This window comes from Maylandia zebra, linkage group LG16 (genome assembly GCF_041146795.1).
Source record: "Maylandia zebra isolate NMK-2024a linkage group LG16, Mzebra_GT3a, whole genome shotgun sequence".
NCBI classification, from domain to species: Eukaryota; Metazoa; Chordata; class Actinopteri; order Cichliformes; family Cichlidae; genus Maylandia; species Maylandia zebra.
Window position 1 is genome coordinate 35,349,038 of NC_135182.1, and position 24,262 is coordinate 35,373,299.

The 24,262-nt window shown below is 41.4% G+C and overlaps 1 protein-coding gene across 1 annotated transcript; it reads right to left on the reverse strand.

Annotated features, from left to right (window-relative positions):
- Nucleotides 1–427: 427 nt before the first annotated feature.
- On the reverse strand, nt 428–23,888 carry wnt10a (wingless-type MMTV integration site family, member 10a). The gene is made up of 5 exons (XM_012923221.3): nt 23,624–23,888; nt 23,410–23,479; nt 21,564–21,829; nt 16,496–16,869; nt 428–2,880 (listed from the first exon to the last, which is right to left on the reverse strand). Exons 2-5 carry the CDS (start codon nt 23,469–23,471, stop codon nt 2,377–2,379), a joined length of 1,206 nt encoding a protein of 401 aa, XP_012778675.1. The 5' UTR covers nt 23,472–23,479; nt 23,624–23,888; the 3' UTR covers nt 428–2,376.
- Nucleotides 23,889–24,262: the final 374 nt, after the last annotated feature.

Genomic DNA, 24,262 nt, shown 5'->3' on the forward strand with positions numbered 1-24,262 from the left:
GGATTGACTGAGATCTTCAGAATGACCCATTTTTCACAAATAACTACGTGTTTGATTTTTTCTGTCCTGTCTCTCTTCCCTAATTCGCAATCAGTCGGCGCAGATGGCCCCGCCCCTCCCTGTGCCTGGTTCTGCTCGAGGTTTTTTTCTGTTAAATGGGAGTTTTTCCTTCCCGCTGTCGCCAAAGTGCTTGCTCATAGGGGGTAATTTCATTGTTGGAGTTTTCTCTGTAGTATTGTAGGGTCTTGACCTTACAGTATAAAGAAAGATCTGATCATCAGGGGGATTATCGACTTTTCATGGAGCTGAAACTGAAGAAATAAAAATCCCTGACGCCTAACATACTGTAGCACTGAGTAAGCAAAGAATTCATCATCTTCAGCATGGTTCATGAAATAATAAACATTACATGTTTCTTTTCCCAAAATCCACTGTTTTCAGGTTCTTTATTATTCATCACATTAAAGCTTCTTTCATTATTATGGTCTGTCTTTATTGTCTTACAAATATTAAGTTATCCACAAAAATAAAATAACTTAGATAATAACCATATTAAAACATACAAATACACACATACATACATTTATGACATGAAAAAATGCATATTGCTGATATCTTCCCAGAGTTTTCCTGGACACAGTTAAGTATGTGCAAACTACTTATCAGGATCAAAATAAACTGTTACACTGGAAATATAATCCCAGATTTTTTTCTCTGCTTTCAACACAGAAATATATTTACTCAAAATAAATTACACTGTCTGATAAGGAGCCGTACTCATACAGGTTTCATGAAACCAAATATGATCTTATAAATGTGTACAGGCAGAAATCCATATCAATGTTCTTTTTTTCTTATAGATAGTTAGAAGTTGACATCAGAATATCCCTGTAGTACACATCAAAGAAGTGTGAAGTAGGTGAGTGTAGATATATTACACAAAGCTTACAGTGTTGCACACATTACATTGCATCACAAAACAGGAAACATTTGATTGATGACAGTTTTGGATGTTTATAGTGTGAGGAACTGGAGCGTGTTTGTGCGCACTCAGTTTCCTGAGGCACTTTAAAAATTATTGATGGTATTCGGTGCAGCATTATTCATTTTTATTTACAGTGCTGTTCAGATCATGTTGACGATGAAAACCGTTCTCGGTCCTCTTACATTACGTACCACACACAACACGGACCACACATTTTGGATGACATAAATCTGGAGCTGTGCGACATCTTCAAGGATTTCTGAATACACGGGTACACGTTTGTGCCTCAAACGGTTTTCGAACAGGGACTATGAAATGAATCTTATAGTGTATAGACACGGTTCTTGGTCTGTCTGAAGCTTATTAGTGGAAACATTTACAGTATCTAGACAGCCACCATGAGAGAAAAGGAAGTGTTTTTTTGATACTTGGAGTCAGCGCCACCAATCCGGGTTTCAGATCACACTTTTGATCTTTAGACTTCAGCCACTCAAATTCATCGTTGCTGTTTCTAAAGAGGTCATTGTTGTGTTCTGCTCATGAAGGCAGCATTGCAATCAAATCAGTTCTACCTCTTTTTTAACATTTTTAACATTATTATTAGTGTTGGCAGGGGTAGTAACACTGACTTTCAGTTGAGCCAGACAATCATTCAACGTATTCCATGTGCAACATGATAGCTGCTATAAATAAATATGGAAAATTCTGAACTGTCCTTAAACAAGGTATAAAATCCTTCAGTGCCCCAGATATGTAAGTGCTTTGTCAAACTGTGTGCACTATGAGTCCTGACGTTTTGCCTCTACATGTAGCAGATAAAGACAAGGAGACAAGGTAAATAATAACCATGGCTGGATTTATGCTATGCTATAAGTGATGGTACTTGCAATTGAGGATCGAGGGACAACTTTTTGGTGTACGATCTGTTTCAGAAATATACTTGAGTTTAAGTTTTGTGCAGATCTTATGTTCCCCCTGCAAACTTTCTCTCTACTACTTACTTTAAACTTCCTCTTTGCTCACTTGACTCTCATGCAGCTCTGTGCCAGTCACAATATATTGAATTTATTTCAGATTTGTATCTTTAAATTACTATGTTCCTCGACCTCGTGATGAAGGCAGTATACATCCAAGGTCTTTGAGTTGTGGCACCTTTTCACATATGCTGCATGTGCACATTCTTTACCAACATACACTTCTATCTTTCTGCTGGCTCAACTGCTTCCCACTCTGTTCTTGCACATCTTCTCTGCAAAGAAAAACTGCAGTCCACCGCAAAAAAGAACGGGCACACAACTTATGGTCACGTCCCCATTTCAAAGTAATATTCTGACTTAAAAAATGTCTCTTTCTCTCCGTTTTGTTTGTTTAGCCTTTTGGTGTGTGTTTCTTCATTTACAGACGCTGACCCACTCTGTTATCCGGCACTCTTCACAGACCACGTAGCAGCACCAGTGAAACTTGCAGTTGCAGCGTTCGCTTCGCGTCTGCTGCAGAATGTTGTGGCCCCTGCCGCAGCACAGACTCTCACAGTTGTCCATGCCCGGGCTGGTCTTGTTGCAGATCCGGCCCTGTGTGCCCGCTGAATCCGAGCCCAGGTCTCGCTCGCAAAAATCTGGTGACTTTTCAAAGTAGACTAGTTCGTTGATGCTGGGTCGCCGCCGATGGTGATGGTGATTGTGCTGATGATGGTGATGATGGTTGTTGTGATGGGAGTGGTCCAGCTGTCCAGTGTTCCGGTTGTGAGCCTTGATAAGCGTGGCAATGTGGAAGCGTTCTTTGAGGATTGAACCCACCACCCGGAACTCTGGAGTGACCTGCCAGCAGGTTTTCAGCTGGCAGCTCCCCGAGGTCCCATGGCACTTGCATTTCCTTCTCATGTGGTCGAGCACCACCTGGGAAAAACGCAGAGAAAAGGAGAGAGAGTAGGATGGAGTGAGGAAGGAAGCAGAGGCGAGGAAAAGAGCAGAGAGAAGAAAAAAAGAAGATTAACACCTGCCTCGATTACTGGTTTTGTTTTAAGGTTAACATATACAGATGAAGGGTGTTGCTGTACTGACTTTATTTCACCATGCAAGCCACTGTCCTAGTAATGAAATGAAATGCTTGAAGGAACATTGGCTCCATACTGAAGAATCCAGGTGGTCTGACTCTCAGTATGTTGTTAAATATGCTGCTATCAAATAACACACATGGATGCAGGTATCACCCAAACAGATAGCGCTGTCATTATTCATCTTTTGGCATCAGGTAGAGACTCTGAGCATAACCCACATGTAGCTGCACATTAGGCATCAGAGCATAACACTATTTACATATTTTCACTTTAATAGTTTAAGGCTGTCCAATGGAACTGCACGGACATCAGCAGCTAGATCTGCTCATTGAGCAGGCCCTGATACAGTATACGAAAACACTGCACTACTACACTGCACACAATTTAATTCTTACATTAAGCCTCAAAGAATGTTTATGGAGTCTACAATCCAAATCTGCACACATAAACAAACAAAATATCCCGTTATAGCGAACGGTGCGGGATCTGCGTACACATATATCACTCATGACAAACCCTCGGTGCATCTCAGTGCGTGTGTGTGTGTGTGTGTGTGTGCACGTGAATGTTTATCAGTCATCACCAGCCCTAAACTTTAAGATCCAATTACCAACAGGAACACCAGGCCACCCAGAGTACTGACAGATGATACTGCTGCCACCCCTATCAACACACTGGCGCAGGCTGGACACTCGCACAATTAAAGACATGCTACACATGTGCTAGCAATAAGGGTGCTTATTCTCTCATACACATGAAAAAACAAGAACTTCACCCACACTTGTTCACTTTAGGTGGAATCAGACAAAAATCAATACATGGCTTCAGAAAAGGTGTTTGTGGCTATTTGTCTATATTCACATTTTTATGTATGTGGTGAAAAGCCTGAGCTGTTCCTCTGCTTTTGTATTGTTAAGCTCTGTTTTTTGTGTTTGTAAATTTTATGGTAAAACTACCATCTAATCTTTTAAAGAGGAAAAATAGAAAGTACAGAAAAAACATGAGATAAACCTTTATTGAGCTTTTTAAGTCTTAAAATCTTGTTACCTACCAAAATTGGCCAATTAGGATGGAAGCCAAAAATCAAATACCCAGTCGTCTGTTTTATGCAGAGGTAGCAGGACCAATTTGTAAACGTCGTAATGTTTTGAGGGTTTTTGTGTGTGTGTGCAGCACACTGTTTCATGCTGTGCTTTGTGGGTTTCCGACTTGAGCTAACATTGCCAAGTAAAGGCGTGAGTCATCTGTTCATGACAAACATGTGAAATGCACATGAAAAGAAAACCCTCGTGTTTGCCACCGAGGCAAAGTTCAAAGGTGACCAGTAATATTAAAAACATGAGTAACGGCACAAACACATCAGGATGTGATGCATCCGTTTAAAGCTGCAAAATCCTACATATAGTGTTTGAAAATACATGTTTATGTTTGGAGATATGTTTTTCTGCCATCACTCAAGCTTGCCAGTAATGAGTCTTTTAAGTGGAGAAAATTAAACGTTGGAGGCACCGATACTACACTTTAAAGCCATTTAGATGCTATATTATAACAATCGTGCAAAAGAATGCAAAATATTTTAACCTTGCCCATCACTGTATGTTAATGTGCTACAATAACAGAAAGTGACTTAGGAGTGTGCTTTTTGGATAAACATGGTTACACTGTCATTGGGAGTGTTGAAAGGAAAGTTTCAAGACGCTGTGATCAGTGGCGAGGAGACGCTGTACTAGACGCTGTACGGCCTTATGGTAAACAACACTATAATTGCTCAAGCGGCACTTGCACTGAGTTCACATTGTAACTTCTGGCTCAGTTTGAGGCCAGAGGCAACCCCAGAATCACAAACGTGCTGGCCTTAAACACACAGCAAAGTCTGTAATCATGAAACGCTCCAACCCACTTAAACCTTAAAGAGACAAACTGACCTAGGAGTCATAATTGCATCCACATTGCTACTGTTTGATGGTATATTCACAGCAGGACAGAGCTTTCAAAGAACAGTAAAACAACAAAACAACCAGCTTAAAGAGAAAGTTTCTTTCTCAATATGAGATATTGTTGCCGGAGAAGAACAGCAGCATCCCTAAAAACATCTTTCATGTTTATCAGAGTGGAGAAATTCACATAAAAGAAAATCTTTTCTTGAGATGCTCAGTGCATATGGAGATTAGCGTGCTGTGCATAATCAGTCAGTTGCACAGCACGACTGGCTTCCATATCTAAATTTCAAAGTGCAACAAAGCAAATCCACACAGAGAGCTGCAGAAGTGAAATCAGCACAGCACGCTCCTCCTCGGGAGAAGGCTGATGATACGAACGCTCAAAGAGTCAGAAGAGTGAGGAACTCTGCAGAAATGGGCCACAGATTTCTAGGCTTCTGTGAATGAATTCTGATGCATCACTAAAGACAGCAACGTTTGCTTTTCACATCCATGAGCAGCATGCATTCGACCCATCGCTGCACGGTCACAATCATACCCTAACTTTTAGAACTAAAGGGCATCTTGCAAAGGTTTCGTATCAGCCATGTACCCGGGATTTCCTCGATGGCACCTGTTGCCAAACTTTCATTTTGATCTCAACAGTCGCCGGGTCACAGTCACGGTTGAGATGACTGTTAAACATAAATAAAACAGAACTGAACAGATATGTGAAGACCGAGGCTGGCACATGGACAGTTCCTGTAACGACAACACTGAACATCTCTAAGACAACATTTTGAACCTTGCTCTCACGCTGGTTAAAAGGCAAGTAGGTGTTTCAAGTCTTCCACTCACTTTTTTCCAAACTACAAATACTCTGATAACTCAGACCGATGCAGCAATATTAACTTTGCAGTTTTTGTTTTGCTTTTGGTTTCTGATATAAAGTGAGAAAGCAGCCAAACAGATTTGCAAGAGATTTCGATACTTGGTGTCCAAATTTTTGCTGCATTTCTGCTGCATCTTGCAACATTTGGCTAGATTCACAGGGAAGCGTCTTTCTTTCCATTTAAATTTTAACACATCTGTCAAAGCAGCATCAAAGGAATAATGTCTGAGTTCTTGTTCAGGGTGTATTTATTCTTTAAACACGAGGCATGGTGCACACCCTGTCGTCTGACTGGGTAAAGTTTGAAAAAAGCCTCAACAAAAGAAAATAACTGCTGGTGAAAAGTGATTGATGTGTGTGGGAGATGTAAGATATTCTTCTGACGTGCAGATGAAAGGCACGTACGAGGTAACATGAAATCAGTGTGACGCTGGTTCATCTGATCATGCAAGTAGAAAGAAAGACGAGGGCACCCGAGTGAGTTATTTTACCCAGATGAATGACATTACCTTTAATAATACGACATCTTTGTCACATCTAATAATTGCTGTGGCTTCACTGAGCGCTAACTCCTCTTTTTCACGAAGGATGAATTGACAGATGACGAACAGAAAAAAAAGTCAACAACATTCACTTGTTGACTTCATCTATTTATAGAAGAAGCTGGTCTAAAATGAGGTTTTGTGTTGGTAACCGTTCTAACATAATGAGCTCCCCCTGTCCCTCTTCATTTATCAACATATTAAGTGTACTTTTCCAGATCTAGATGGCTCCAAGAATGAGGCTGTTTTGATTAATGACCAGATGAAAGGTTGTTATTTTTTCCTTTTGGTTTCTTACAGTTGCTCCTACTCATCTGTCCCTTGGGGCAATTACACTGCGCAACAAAGGAGACACAGACAAGTAACACAGAAAAATGTAAGAATATATATCAGTATATTTAGTTAGATGATGGGCGCTACATTTTCATTTGAAAAGGCCAAACTTTTGTTGACACCACTCTGGCAGTCTGATAGTTTGGAAACAATAATGCACACACTTGTGTTCACTGCCCGAGTCGGTCTTACCGGTTACCGTTTGTCCTTCCCTGGTTTGTCACGCTAATCACTTAACCCTTCTCTGAAAGAAAACAAAGTTACCGGCATTGGCTAACAGCTGTTTATTTAACATGAATACCAAATATGTTGCTGACCTTGTTGCTCCTGCACGCAGCTCTACACTACCTGTGCAGGAAACATGCACAGCAGACATAGATGGTCATGTGCAGTAATATTGTGTTTTCACTGTGTACCGAGATTACATTTGAAATGTTGATTAAATTATTTTTTTATGTGTCATTGTAGATGTAAAAATCTTTGATCGTGAAAATGAACCCCGAGGGCATTTAGGGCCCGTGGAGGAAGGAATGTGAGGTAAATTCAGAGGTGAAGGGTGGAGAGAGGAAAAGAGGCTGACAGGAGGAGATGAGCCAAAGGATTAGATACATTGTTTGATACACAAAGGCTGTTTGAGAGAGAAGTGTGCGTGGGTGTTATCACAAATCGCCTGCCTATCAGCCGTATAGATTAGATTGTGGTCAGCAGTATCAAACCTGTCAGCAGGGAGTGTCTTGGCAACGAGAGATGGACATACACACAGCTTGAGTGACACTTACTTCTGTTAGTGTGCTCAGGTACTGCAGCCAGAGTTTGGGAAGAATAAAAAAGGACAATGTGTTAAACAAATAAAACAGCTGCCGGCTTTTAGAGAAAACAAGAAATCTTAATTTGCGGCTCACTGCGTTCTTGGGTCTTAAATCCTTGTAACGCATTTGATGAAGAATAGTTATCTGCATTAAACATTATCCTTTCAAAGCACTGGAGTAAGAATTTATTAATAAATGCCATTTTATGACTAATGCTTTGGTTTACCCAGCACATACACAACAGACTTCTTCAAAGTGGACCACAGTTAGGGACAAACATCTGGCAGGTTTTAATTGGCTAGAGAGACAGGCATCTATAAAATAACCCCAGACAGAGATCAAATACAGCATGTTGGTGGCAGACCAGGACCGTAGGCTACATAACACAGTAGACTGGGGGAAAGTACAAGCAGACTACTGTGCAACGAGCACGGGTGGATGAAGTAAAGTAGAGATCAAAGAGCGCCTGAGTATGGGTCAGAGTGCATTAATTAATAGAACGAGTATTTTAGGCACTTTATGCGTTTAACTGGAAAACAAAAAAAGGGCACTAACAGGCAGTGATGGCTGCCATTCATATACATGCATGTGGTGTGGGAGTGGGGGGGAGATGGGGGTTTCTCTTCTAGCTATCACAGGGAGATGGTAGGGTCCACCGTGGACAACTTACCAGTCTGTTACTATTAATATTGTTAGTATTATTACACATTTGCTTATTTAATGACTCGTGTTGTGTTACAAAAAAAGAAGTACGTCATGTGTCAAGTGAATTTTTACCTGTGTGCTTAACAAACCTCTGTATGTAATTGGAGGGTTTTTGTTTTTTTTCATAGAGCACATAATGAGGCACTTTTCCATTTCTTGCGTGCACTTGCCCTTGGCAGCTCTCTCATAACACACGCTGTGATCCAGGATCGCAGTATGCTAAAGGTAAAAGTATTACCACACTCCTTTTAGCCTAATGTTACAGCAGGATTGTCATCCTTAGTCAATACTGACTCATCTGTAATAAAACAATTGGTGAACAGCTCAGGGAAAGTCCTGCAGCTCGACACAAAGTAACATTGTCTTAGTTTGTCTGTGAGTATAAGTTCCGTCTTTTTTTTATCAGTCTTCATCTACTTTAAAAAACAATTTCTGCAATATTCTAATAACACAACTCGGTCATAAAAATGATATTCCCTGTTTCGTTGGGTGCTTTGAATTTAATCGGTGGCCGATCCTCGTGTCATCACCACCGACTGTATTTGGGAAAATCCTAATCTAACGTCTGCGTGTCCCACCGTCGACCCAGTTAAGTGGATAAACAGCAGACTAGTCTGCATGCTGCCTTGTGTTTGTCAGTTCAAAGAAAACCTACTAAAGGACTTTTAAAGCCAAGCAGCAAGCCGGAGCGATATCAAAGCACACAAACAAATCCCACAGCAACACATTAAACCCAGACATCACTTTAAACAAATCAAACGCCTCGCTTCAAAAGAACAGTTAAGCGTATGCAGACAAACACACACGCAACCACGCAGACGCAGTGACATGCTTTTCCTGAGCAAACGCGCTCCATATCTGCGCTCCACAGACCGCGTGTGAATTTGCAGCTGTATGTACAGCGTTTACTCTCTGTTAGCTGCAGACGCTGTCCACAGCTACTTATTTAGAGACTCTAATAAAATGTTATTACCAGCATAAGCACTTCCACCTGTTGAACTATGGAGCGTTTGCCTCCTTGTGCACTTTTGTGTGTATCTGTGTGTACGCATGCTTATGCATACATGCCACAGAGTGTGTGTTAGGTCAGACAGTACTGTCAGGACTCAGGAATGCCCCGCCTTCCTCTGATGATATGGCGTCTGAGGATTGCAGGGCTAATCTTTCTATTTTTGATCACACACACGCACGCACACGTGTGGTTTCAGAGTCCATTAACACAACTGGCTTCCAAAGAACAGATCATCATCGCTCCAAGGTTATATTAGCCGTGAAGAGATGTAAGAGTCCCACTTTAGCTGGTTGGGATGATTCTCCAAGGGTTGCTGCTCAGATTCATAATGACTTAATTATGACTTTGATAAATCTTACAGGAGCTTCGGTGCCCCGCTGAAGGAGCGTCATGCCTTGAAATTCACAAAGTAAGTCTTCAATTGCCCGGAAACATCAACACTACAAAATAATACTGAATACTGGCTTATTGAATCTAATTACATGCAGTTTTCTTTGCCAGAGTGTTACTTAACAATACAATGCACTTCTCTGTGTCCTCCTACTCTTGGGCTAACAGTGTGGGTAGATGCCAAAACTCCCCATCTCTTCAGTATATTGCACCATCTTTGCTAAGCCATTTCCAATTTTTGAGCAATCCCATTAGATCTGAAGGATTTGACTTAAGTCCCTCTTACAAACACACCTATTTATCCCGTCATAACCTGACATGCTCGCAAATACGGGTGATGAAGGGTACCTGCAATTTTATTCTTACTTCAAAGCCAAAACTGCAGTGTTGCACCCCGTCACGTAGCGCTGCACTTGCTGCAAGCTCACCTGCGTCCATGAAATACCAGAGACACAAGTGCTATCATGAACACAACTTTATTATGATTTAGTCATGGCAAGCGTTCAAATGTTTACCAATGTTTAAGTGCGAGTTGCCAGTTGCACATGCTCGAAAAGGGGTTGAAGAGGAGTTGAAACGTATAGTTTACTCCCGGTAAAGCAACACACCATCTCGTCTTACTCCCCTGAAGTCAGGCCCTGATGGTAAATTGTAATTATGAAGAAGATGTTTGCCAGTAACTCAGCAGACTGTTACATAGCCAGCATTGTCACCACCTGCCTAATGAACAGGCAGGATTCAACAGCACCTCGAAATGGCTCTAAGCTCTGCAACACGAACACAAGAACGTGTGCCAAGCATTTGTTTTGAGGTGTGCTGTTTAAATGATTGATAAGAACGCTGTGAGTCTGCCAAGAAATGTACTTTGGGATGATGAGTTTCCATGTCATAAACTCTTAAAACATGTCGCCGGCCTTTTAAAAGCGCTCTTATAACGGCTGAACGGGAGTTTGTTTGTTTAACTGGAGAAAGCCAGAGGAACAAACAAAGGGAGGGACTGTGCTTGAGGGGCTGGAGAGGCTGGTTCTGTAATAATTGTTATATAGTATTTATTTATTTAAATCTCTTATTTTAATTAAATTAAAGCTTGTGCGCATACGTAAAGTGTACTCTGATATTTCTGCAGCAAGGCCTGTTGCAAAGAGGTTGGAGGAGGCAGTGCAGGAGAGGGGGAAGAGGGGAGGGAAGGAAGGGCGAATCTCTTTCTACTTTCCGCCCTGGTGTTTGAAGTCTAAAATCTTTTGCAGGGTTTTAAACATCTGTTTCCAAACTGCCAGCAGCCACTAATTAGGGCTAAAAACAAGACGGGACGTCGTGAGAACCTTGGGGTGGGCATGAGGCGACATGCACACCCCGCTAAAAACCACCGCATTCCTCTGCTAACAGACTGCTGCTCTGAAAGAGGGGAGTCGGGCAGGGGGTGGAAGGAGGTGAAGTGGTGATGGCGGGTAGGTGGGAGCAAAAGACACGCAGAGAAGGGTGGCCATTATTTTGAGGAGGCCCCACCTGTCAGTACTTTCTGTTTGATTCTAGGAGCTGTGTGTGTGTGTTGCGAGGGTTTTATTGCACCTATCAGTATTTCACAGTACCACCTCTGTGATGACTCATAAATTTGTCCTCTGTTACTCCCTGTCTTTTTCCTAACCTTACCCTCTGCTCCACCTCCTCTCTTGGTTTCCCTTTCTCTCTGATCTTTGCCTTTTTTCCAGCACAGGACGGCCTCTGTGTCTCATCACTTAAGCAGTTATTGCAACCCAACAAGTTGGTGAGACCCTTTGAGAAGCCCCTGTAGCTGGGGTGGGTTTGATATTTGAAGACTAGTTTTAAGAATATTTACCATAAAAGTATCCACTGAGCAAGTTTTGCAATCTCAAAATCCTCCCACTCCAGTCCAACTAATAGTTTTTGTTTTCAGTTTTGGATAACCAGATGTACCAGATTAGCCAACAGTAAAAGATTTTTACTCCAACGAGGTCATGTGACAAAAAGGAAACCAATAAACAGAATTTCAAAATACCCTCCTTTAAACACTAAACTGTAAAGGAAATTAAAGTGTATGTTGCCAGTTATAGGTTGTTTTTCTTTGAGCTGTTGTTGCTGTTCTCACCTGCAAGATGAAAGTGTGGCTGATAAACTCGTTTTTAATCTTTTTGTTTGTTTCTTTAAAAAAAACAAATTAAGGTTACGCCAAATGTATAATAAAGAAGCGCTGTATATAAGGCTAATGAAGTCACTGGTATCTGTGTCAGTCATCACGTCAGTCAAAGGAGATTATCTAGAGTCAACAGTTGGTGACAATGATATCCGATATATCGTCAGGTGTCATTGTAAAAAAATGATAAAGTTGATTTGCACCAACAAACAAAGGAAAAAGGAAATAACGTGTAATCGCTTCAATATCTTTTACTAAAAAAAAAATTTATTTTTCAAAACAGTTACACAATGGCTTAATGTTTTCACTTGTCCTACCTGAAATTAAATCTTTATTATTGAAACGGTTATCTATTATTATGTTTCCTAGCAACAAATGTTGGAAACAAGTTATGCAAAGCTAGCAAATGGAAAATGCATGTATGGGACGTTCGCTAGTTACTGAATTATCTCTGCTACTTAGCTAACAGCCTGTGTAACAAATATATTGTTTATTTGTCAAACTTTCATGTTTTAGATTTTAAAAAATCCTAATATTAGTCACAGATCATCCAAATAAATACAAAATGCACTTTTTAAATGATGATTTCCTTTATTAATGCAAAAGTATGAAAAAGTAACTGCGCCGCTTGTTAAATCATGAATTAACTGTGATTAACCACATTTTTAGAACGCTAAGTTCAATTTAAGTGCCACACCCAGACCCGATTACTGCCAGACCTGCTGAATCAAGAAATCATTTAAACCACTAGAACCTGTCTGACAAAGTAAAGTAGGCTCAAAGTTACAGAGCCATTTGTAAGGCTTTGCGACTGCAGTGAACCACGGTGAGAGCCATCACCCACACATGGAGAAAACTTGGAAGAGTGGTAAACCTTCACAGGAGTGACCGGCCTGCCAAATATACTCCAAGAGCACAGCGACGACTCATCCAGTGCATCACAAAGAGCCCAGAACAACATCTAAAAAAACTGCAGGCCTCACTTGGCTCAGTTAAGGTCAAAGGTCACGATTAAATAATAAGAAACGGCATCCATGGGAGAGTTTCAGATGTTTAAATCAAATATCAGAAAAGTGATTTAATTGATTGTTGCTGGTGCCGGATGAGCTGGTCTAAAGATTTCAGAATCTGGTGATCTACTGGGATGCTCCCACAAAACCATGACAACGAGTTACAGAGAACGTCTCAAAAAGACTAAATATTCAGTGAGGAGCAGTTTTTCTGTGTCACAATGCCTTGTTGATGCCAGCGGTCAGAGACAAATGCTCAGTCTGCTTTGAGCTGATAGCAGATAAATAACTGCTTGCTACAATTAAGAAGAGCAGCAGACGTCCACACGGATGCTACTCATGTCAGCTAAGAACAGGCTACAATTTGCACGGCCTCACCAAAAATGATACCAGAAGGTGAGAAAAACATTAACTACTCTGAGAGCCTTGATTTTTGCTGTGAGATTTACATGGTAGGCTCAAAATCTGGTGTAAAAAACATGATCCATCTCACACTGTATCAACAGTTCAGGCTGCTGCTGATGGTGCGATCACATGGCGCGTAACTTCTTGTCACGCTTTGGGCACCTTCCTGCCACATGAGCATAGTTTAAATTCCAAACCTACCTGAGTGTTGTTGCTGACCACGCCCATCCCAGTATGACCATCTTCTGATGGCTACTTCAAGCCAGAAAACGCAACACGTCACAAAGATTCAATCGTATCAAACTGCTTCACTGTACTCAAAGTCACCAGATCCCAGTCCAACAGAGCACATTTAGGATGTGGTGAAAAGAAGAGTCCCATCATGGATGTGCAGCACAAAATCTGACGCTGTCTTCTTAATATCAACCAAAATCTCGGGGGAAGGTTTCCATCTGTGCCTCGAAGAATTCAGGCAGATCTGAAGGCAAAAGAGGGCCTGACTCAGCACTAACACGTTGCCAGTGAGTTTACTGTATGTGCTATAAATGCAACTTTTTAAAGCCCATTAGTTTGCTCTCGTTAGCACATAGAAGAACTCCAAACCACAGCTCACAGGAACAGATTTCCCTGAATGAAGAAATGAATACACAGCAAATGATTGACAGAAAAGAAAGACAACCTGGAACGTGCTGCAATAACACGGCGCACGATTCAGTTTTCTACCTCAAAATAATTAAAAGCAACATGCACGCAATGAAACATGCACAAAAGAAAAATGAATCACTGTTTCATTACTCATTTCACTTTAGCCCCCGCTTCTGTTTACTCACATTTCCACCGTACTGACTGGAGGTTATGTCACCTTATCACTCTTTCTACTACAGGGAGGCCAGCTGTTGTTGAGTTCGGCTTACGCACTCCACATTTGTGTTTTGTCTGCATAATCAAGGAAACCAGAAGTAAACTGATGAAAAGATACAGGCCCAAATTACTCTGGAGGAAATGGGGAACAATGAGCAATTTACGCCCGCTTCTCGTCTCTGCTGCCCTCGCAGTGCTGGACGTTGCCGCTGCTTATCACGGTCATTTACATCTTTCTATTCCATCGTTTGAAACCCAATCAAAATTTTCAAAGTTTTGAAAATACAGGTGCTTTTCATTTAGTGTATTGTGCTGTGTCCTAAATACCCCAAATACGCCGAACCCTGTACTGTAAACCACACAATCAGTGACGTGCTGTGTTTTGGATGATTGCTGCTTTGGATGACATCCTGACTGATCTGACGCTAATTAAAATGACCAGCAGGATATGAGGCCCATTTTAACAAAGCAGTTCATCTGGGCTGACAACTCGCCCTCGACCGGCGAAGACGACCGGCTTGATGGTGAAGTTGTTTTTTCTCTGAAGAGACGATTCTTCAGTCAAGTTGTCCTACTGAACCGTTTAGACACGGTGTTTCAAGTAATGTGCTAATAATTAGGACAAATATGTCAAAACCATTCAAGCTCGTGCTACTTTTACCCTTAATAACAAAATAACACAGTTATTTTCATCACTTTCACAACACGCCATAAATTTAAGTTTCAGTTAAGCTTACACTAAACCTTACAAATGTGTGTTAGGCATAAAGTAGAATTCATAAAGTGCGCTTCAAAAGTTGCTTCTGAATTCTAACATCAAACATCAAACACTGAGAGTCACTTTTTGTTAGACAAGCTTAGTGTGGGACAAAGACAATAAACTTTAAAAGTATTTGTCTTGATGCGCACTCAGTTATCCAGATAAGTAAATCCCAAAAGGTTGATTCTGTTCATCTGGATGTTTTCGGTGGGAGAAACGATTCGTCGCTCAAGTGACCATAAAAGGTCAGTTAGTCCCATAACATGACTAGGGCTGCCACGATTAGTCGACTAGTCACGATTACGTCGACGACTGATTTAATAGTCGACACGTCGTTTGAAGCTTTGTAAGATCACAAAAGACGCAGGAATAAGTGGCAGGATTTAAAGGTGTAATAACGGACTGAAACAGAAGATGGCAGCACTGCATGTACAAGGATGCCAGCTGCCGTTAAACCCCGAAGAAGAAGAAGAAACTGTCCCAGAATTCATAGCGCGACCCATCGCGGCCCTGCTCAGTTTATCAAGACACCGCATATTTTCAAAAGCGCTCTGACGTTTTCGGAGACGTCTGTTACCCACTAGCTCGATAGCTAGCCGGGGGCTAGGCTCACTAGAGCCGTGAGAACACCGGACTCCCGGCTTCAAACCCACCGCCGTCTTTCGCTACTCAGGTTAAACATGATATATGAGTCACTTAGATAACTTAAAACTGTTATTGTTTGGCTTTTTTCAGTATTTTATTTGTTCCTGAGTAAATCGGTTTGGCTGAGATTAAAGTTATAGTTTTTACACAGCTGAATAAACGTCAAGCAGACAGCTGATTATCAGAAGTGTGAGATGCTGGAGAATTTACTCCGGTGTCCTGTTATATTTTAGATAGCAAGGAGTTTATTAAACTTCACCGAAACAATCTGCAAATGTCATTAAAATTTAATAAACTATCATCTTGTCTTTATTTTTACATGTTGGACTATTTGCATATTAATAACTGACCTCACAGCTCATTGTTCCTTCAGTGGTGCTGGTTGCAGTGATTGTGCAAATGTCCTGTTTATAAGAGTGAAACCTGCAGTCAGCTAAGACTGAAGAAGTCACCTGATGATGATGATGATGATGAAACTTTTCTCCCACTGAAAACGTCCCGATGAACAGAATCAACCTTCTGAGATTTAAAAGTAGTTTTTATGAGATTCTACTGGTTCTACTGCTTAGTTGAGCATCATCCATGCTTTTGAGTTGACGTCCCCTGTGACCATACAATCTAATATAACTATGTTAAAGCTTGATAACTGTTTACTTTTACTCTTATTGCTTATTTTACCAGTTCTCTAAATCTTTAGACGTTATTGAGGAAGGACTCAATTGCAATGACCACATGAACCTAAACCTCACATAATGCAGTATGAAACACTTCTGAATCACAACCCCTGACCCTCTAAAACGTTCATAACAGCTGAAAACACTGTCATTTTTGATAAACTGATACAGGACAGAAGCGGATGTGTAGTATCTACAATCGGCCCTTTGAGCTTATTTTTTTTTCATTTGTTCTGTCGTAAATTGTGTGTCTGATGTTAAAATCTTTTAATGTAGTACAACAAAATAGCAGCAGTTATGCAAACGTGGGGAAAAAAGACCCACAAACACACACTTTTCACTCACCTGTCTCCCAACTTTATTATTATGCAGCCTCATACGAGCGTGGATGTCTTTGTAGGTCTCACGGGCATCCAGGAAATCCCGTGAGAACTTCTCTCCGAATTCCACGTCAGGGCTGCAGCCGCCCCACTCCCACGAGTCTTGGGGCCCTGGCAGGTCAGCCGGGAAGTGCTCCATAACACCGTGCACCATACCCTTCCCTCGCTGGATGGCCTCGACTTGCAAGCGGTGGAGTTTGATACGGAAAGCCTCCTCGTCCCCTCGTCGCTTCTCGTCACAGCCACATGCTTTCAGTTTGCCCATGGAGCAGGCGTTGGCCACCGCGTGCACCACTCCCGCTGCTGCAATGGCATACGCAAAGGCACTCTCTCGAAAACCTGCAGGTAGAGGGGCAGCATAGTCATGTTGTTTTAAGCTAATGTGAAAGTAAAAGGTAATAAGAAGTGTCAGAACCAGGAAACACTTTGGAAGTGGAAAGATGTTTTCATTTAAAATGCCAGATGGACTGTATGCTCTCAAATGGTGCTCAGTCTTTTACTGCTGTGTGTGAAGTAACATAAGAATCATCAGTTCTTACAAAGATTAACCGGAGGACCATGTCAGTGGCTATAGAGGCAAGTGTTTCACTTTGAGACAGAGTTGACAAACTTTGAGAATTTCTAATAACTCTTAAGCAGAATACATCATCATATATGTGGAACCAAAGTGAAATGAGAAAACTGCTGGCTAAAAGAGCGATAGAGAAGTGAAATGTGCAGTGACTGATCATTTATATGACTAAGATACCAATTCAAAGCTTTACTTGTTGTACATTTTTGATTTTTATAAATACCCCACAGTTGTATTTCAGTTACAGTGTTACACGACATTTACATGCTCAAAGTTTCCTCATTTCGAGATTGAGAGCACATTTACATTTTGCTTTCTTTATTTTATGCATCATAAATAACACGCAGAGCTTTTTCTTTTTTACATGCACACACGCACAGGCCGAGACTCAGAGCGGAGGAAACATCTGGGACAATAACAATTCAGTGTTCCAAACTTCGCAGGCTCCACCACTCCCATCAGAGGACCCACGGGGTACTCGCACACTGTGACTAAATAGAGCTGTGACTCCTTCCTGTGACAACCTCCACGACCACACACACACACACGTACTCCATCCGTGGATCTTTCACCCAGCTGTAGCTAAAATCTTGCTCTTGTTAAGGATAGCTTGACTCCATGGATTAGCTCCACAGAAGATTACAGATCTTTTACCTCCAGGTCCGTGAGGTCATTCCAACAACTTCTCTCACCTACAAACTTGAGGCGACTGGGCCAAGCTCCCTGTCAGTCCTTCATACTGCTCCCTTATTGGATTATTTTTAGCCATTGTTCTTAACCATGGTTAGACGACTTTTTCAGTTATTGTGTTTATTATGCTTTGTAACCGGGTTCTTTTTAAAATGTGCAATATAAGTAAAATTGACTTATTAACTGTTAACCCGGCTGTTACTAGTCTTTGAATTTGGGCTGATTGCTGGCTGTACTTTGATCTTTGCTTTTGTCGTTTCCTCTATTTGGATGACAACTCGCCACCAAATGAGCTGTACATGTGTTTAACTTAGAGAGGCTCATTATGCCGTACCGCAGCTTTCACCTTGTAATCATTTTAAATTGACTCAAAAGGAACTAATCCATGTAAAGGAGGCAGATGAATGACTGTGTGCGTGTAATATCCACGTATGACATTAGAGTTAAATGCATCCCTTTTTTTCTTCATGACGTAACTCGCATGCAGCACATGTAAGAGTGTATCTGACGACGACTGACCTGTAAATCATAAGACTGCTGTTATAGCAGCCTCTCCTTACACTTACACACACACGTGCACTGGACGTACGCTAAAAAAAAGAGAAAGAAATCCATATCTAATTGTGGAATCCGTGAATACCGAAGGATAAAGTGTGACAGAATCATTTGCACTCCTGCCCTCTATAGTGTTTATTGTTAGATCTCAGCTTACTGCCTGTCAAGGTACCCTCAGGTTGTATAAAAGCAGCCCCACCGGCTACGGTTATAATGGAAACTTGTAAAGAAAACATGAAAAGAAACCACTTAGGGGTTTATAGCACTGAGCTCGAAGGGGAAATGATTCAGGCTGCTTGTTGGAGTCAAATAAAAAAAGCTTTTAGCTGGATCTGCCCCTTTAAGCAGGGTTTGAAGTTACTTCCTTATTAATAAATTTGAAAATAAAACCCTGATTAATTTGTTTTAGTGAGATATGGTGTAAGAGTTTACACTTTTGTTGCTGTATGCATAGAAATATTTGCCTTTGCACAATAAATGCTGTTCTCATGATAGTCAGAGGGAGTCCAGTAACAATGTTTCTAAAACTTAAAAGGACGTTTTCAGGATATTGTCATATTCTGAATGATGACTGTGCTTCCAACTACAGTAGATGTTCACATGGCTCTTCTAACTGAAATAACGTCTCCACCGGTGGTAACATCCTCCTCAATAGCTCAGTGAGCTGAGGCTGGCTGAGAAGCTGATAGTCATCATCCTTACAAGCTGCCAACTGGAGGCAGTAAAAACAAGCTATAAACACCTTGTGAGCAAACTGCTGATATTGGGCAATCCTCATTTTTCACATGGCCGATATCCTTTAATCTCTGTTTTCACTCTGCTTTGACTCTTAAGAGGAAATGCATGTGATCTACTGATATCATACAGTAATACATAATAGCTTCCTTAATATTTAACATGTAAATAGGAGCAATTATACTTTTGAATACACCCCAGAAATAAATGCACACACTCCAAAATTGTACCGTCTATAAATAATTTGACTCACTGACTCACAATCAGAGCCCCCAACCTTCCTCCACCCCCACCCAACCACCTTGACCCACACTGAGCAGGAGAGGAGCGCAGCATGGCACTTAAGCACATCCTCATACTTAGAAAGCCCGTTTTAGCTCTTGACCTGCTCCGAGCTGGGCACTGCAACGCGAGCACCCGGAAGACCGGGAACAAATCAATCTAACAAATAATTCACCGGCTGTGGCACGCCCGGCTGAACTGATGGCAGAGGAAGTGGCAAAATGAATTAAAGATTCAAAGGAAACTGTCACTTTGTGTTACAGAAACCGACTAAACAGGTTTGTGCTTTTGCCTCGGAGAGTTGGGAAAGTGCTGAGAGCAAATTCACAAGCACTTGCACTGGCAAGGGAAGAAAAAGCATTAGGAGTAGCCCAGCCAGGGAACACAGAGACATGGCGACAGAGAACGAGATGGCAAAAGAAATGCAGAAAGGCACAGAAAGAGAGGGAACAATTCTCCTATTTCTGTCCATCTCCGTCCTGCTGGGCCCTCCCTTTAGCCTAGTTTTTAATGCGGGCTAAATGGGAATGAACATAGACCCGTAAAAGTTATCGAGAAACCATCAGCAGACAGGATTCGAGCACCATCCGATGCAGTGACACCAGAATAAATATTAAAATGTAGAGCACCTGATAATCTATTCAAAAACCTGTTTAGAACGTCACATGTAGGATTTGAGAAAGCCCTGCAAACGTAGCCGAGTAAGCGAGTTTTCCAGTTTTCCTGAGCTTTTAACACCACAGATAAACTTGTTGCTGCACTACATGATGTGGGAAGAAAATACCAGTTTGGTACACACGAGCCTCGAGTGAGAGCGTATTTGAGTTTTTTCAGGAGGAGCTGCACTGAATACATGCACTCACCTTCTGTATAATCCACCTCTGAAAACGTCCCTTATTCAAAGCATTCATGCTTACAGTAACTGCACGCAATGATGGCTGCAGCGTGTCAACTTGTATCCATTTTTTAGCTTGCGTGGAGAGGATCGTATCAACATGTAACAGATGAATCACACGATTTAAAGAGCTTGTTTATGTCAGTGGTTTGGAGTTTCTGCACCCGAGGCAAACCAGGGATGCCAGACAACGAGCAACTGCCTCTGCTAATAATGACAAACAGCTTTTCAATGAGTCAGTTAGGAGTGAAAGCAAGACCAGAGGTGAGAAAGTATTTACTGTAGCTAAAATTATTATATATTTTGTGTTATTTCATGGCAGTGATAGGATATAGTCCTCAGTGAGGGTTACAAACCAGGGTTTTTCTTGCAGAGATGGTAGGAATTTTTTTATGATAGGTAAGGTCATCATTAGTGTCTCAGAGAAACGTTCTTTGGGAAATTTTAAAAAAGCCAGTTTTTCACGCTTGTCTTGAAAGACTTTCACTAAAAACTCACAAAGCTAAGCCAAAGCAATACACGTGAGCATCTCAACCAATTTTCTGCAACTCCTAAGATGAAAGTAAAATCGAAGGCCAGCTAAACTGAAGACTCAAACTACCAACCGCACTGTGTGTTGCATCTATCCAGGTGCTCAGGCTACTAAGAAATTGATGCCTTTTCCAGTCAATAACCTGCGATGACACCATCTGAAGGCTTCCCAACTCTAAAGCTCCTCTTTCATCCTTTGTGGCTGACTTGCAAAGCTCCAAGCCCTACAAAGCGTCAAGGAAAAATGATATGCATGAGGCTTGGTAATCTGAAGGTGACTAACTGCTTTTGAAGTTGCCTGCTCTTTTGAATGGGTTATTGAGAAGCTTCAGCGAGGTGGTTAGAAAGCAGATACCAGTCTGCTAGGAACGAGAGATAACTAGAGATAACCTGTTCATTTGGAGGACTTGTTTCCGAGTTAACATTGATGAATTATAACTACGTGGAAAATAATCTCTTTTTATAATCTTGTTTGAGGAAATATATTAACTTTTGTTTGGGAGCTTTTGTATCTCTGTGGCAGCTAATCTTTCTAAACCCATCCTTTCAAGGTACTTCATTGAAGTGCAGTTGAGGAGGAAACCACAGTCTGACTCAAGAGCAAACTTATACCTGGTAACCTGTGGTGACATTTCACCTTCATAGTTCACTAAAAGAAGCTTTTAAACTCATTCACCCGCTTTAGACAATACTGTGTGGTAAATTTTGTGTAATTCATATATTGGGACTTTTAAAAGTTTATTTTTTAAGTAGAAAAATTGGGTTAAAACTGACCTCTTTTGAAGACTATGCTGTCGTAGGGTATTTTGTTTCTAGTCTCCAGGCTGGAGCAGTTCCAGCGGTGCCCTCTGAACTGGTGCTGGCACTCATGGATGGCAATCTGGATTCCCTGGATTGCTGAAGCCGTCACGTCTGGGTTACGCATGCACACCTCCAGCTGGCGCCTTGTCAAACCTGGCAGTGTCAGACACACCGTGTTGGCATTCAGGATTGGGTCGATGTTGGGGAGCTTCAGGCCCAAGATTTCATTGGAGTCTACCCTGCACGGAGCAAGTTTAGATCAGGTTACTGACAAGATAGATGTGCAAGTCAAATCTTCTGTCTTTTCTGTGTACTGATGTTAGTCTCCGAAGGTTCGTTATAGCGAGACTCGTAAGTTTTCTTTTAATGTTCCTCTGGTGTCACCTCGACACCCACTTTCCATTGCACCCTGCCATGACTTGTTGGTCCCTGGTTTAACCGATTCCTGTAAAACCCCCAAAATACACAAATGTGTGTGCTATGTGGTAGCGCTGATAAAAACATCTCCAGATGCTGGTGGTTTCGGAGGGGAACTGTACTCTTTAATCTGTTAGTATGTTCTACTTTTCAGATTGATTCACTTTATGATTGTGCATCTGTTTTGCCATTGGTTTAAATAAAAGTAATATTTAAAAAAATGATTAAGCCTTTAAAGTCTTTAAAAATGTGCATACTTAACTCAGGATGTTTTTATTGCAGCACAATGAATTAAGGCAAAAATAAAAACCTACGTACCTGCCACATAAAATAACCAGAGGAAATACTTTAGCACATAAATTGTTATTAGCAGTAAGGTGTGTCTCTGCACTCAACTGTCTCAGCTTCTGTTTCAGGTTAATCGTGTGAACAGCAATAATTCAGCTGACAGCCTCTAAAGCGCGTTTGTGCTCCACAGACGAACAGTAACAGCAGCAATCAGAAAAACACACGATGCGCTCCTGATGACTGAAAGCTGTCCTGCTTTTCTTTTCATGATCTTTACAGGCAAAACACAGGTTTGTGTGTGCCGCACATGCAGCCAGCCAACAAACAGCCACGCGCACTCCCAGATGCACACGCAAATACAGGTGTGGGGAAGAGACAGCATTTACACACACACTCTGCTTATAGTCTCGTAAACACGTGGGACCTGCGAGAGTGTCTTCTGCAAAACTTCCCCACGAAGCAAAGAGAAGAAAAAGTCGTCAGTGTTGGAACACACACACACACACACACACACACACACACACACACACACACACACACACACACACACACACACACACACACACAGTGTGCCGCTTATCTAAGCAAAGTAGCTTTGGAGCGATTAAAAAAAACAATCAATCAATCAATAAAACAACTTGCCACTGCATGTTATTCATTTGCATGTTACACTTTCAGTGTGGGATTGCTTTTTGTGGCTTTGCAATTCCAGTTTGACTTCTGTTGGTACCTGTTGTGTTTCCGGCTCTGAGAGTAAAGAGCAGCACAAGTTCAAAAGCTGCCTTTCCAAATTTTACAGCTGGAACCAGCATGTGGGCAAAAGTGTTCAAGATAATAAAGAATAAATAGAAATAAAAAAGAAAGCACACAACTGTTTACACTTCATTATATTTATATTTTAGGCGCAGACAACCTGTCAGTGAAACATTTAGCTGAATGAATGAAATACAAATTTTACGTCGATAAATAAATCTGACATCTCACAACATCCTGTTAACAGATTTTTAAGTTCAAATAAGGAGGCTAGATGAAAGATGTTCTTTAATTGCGTTAAAACAGCAGCTTGACTTAAAGTTTTAGTGGAATTACTGCATTCCGTATTAATTTCACTCACCTTTTATCCAAGAGACAGATAGCCACCAGGACGCATGTCATTCTCAGGACCGAGTTTTCCATGTTTGTGTCTTGCAATAAAAAATGTTCACAAAAAGTTGTCAAAATTAAGAGTTTGGTTTAAACTAATTCCAGTATTTCGCCACAAAGTTTAAAAACGGGGTAAAAGGCTCCGGCTGAAGAATTGAACTCTGGACTTGACAGCTCCGACTAACCTGAATCCAGATGCGCCAGCCAGCGGCGGGAGACTCATTCAAGAAAAGTTTCATCAACCTCCCAACTTAATGAATGAAGCGGGGGGTTGTTACAAGTCTGAGGAAAAGTCCGTGTTTAACCTTCTCAAACGCATCCGTTCTCATGCCGGTATCTCCGCCGACAAGGCTCTGGTGTAACATCCGAGACAGACGACTGAACCTATATAGGCGCTCCAAGTGAAGTCTGCTGGAGTAGCGCACAGATAGTCCTCTAAACTGCTGCACTTAGCGCTTCGCCAGCCCACTTTTTTTGCGTCACTCAGGGAGTAGGAGAGCGCCGAGGGAGGTCAAGTGCCTCGTTAAAACAGGATAGAGATCCTTCTAGATAAGAAAACCGAAACACTTAGCCCGCGCCCTCTGAGGAGCGGTGCTGAGGATGAGGATGGGGGATGAAGAGGAAAGTCGCGCAAAACCGAAACTTTCTTTTGCGTTTGATTTAGTGGGTTGCTTAGATGATTGTGAAAGACGATGATGAATTTGATTAAGAAGTGGACAAAGAGGAAAAAAGAATGTTAAAGCTGAAGGTGTTTATGAGCTCTAAGGGAATATCCAAACCTCATGAATTATTTTTATTTATTTAAAAAAAACATTATTTATAAT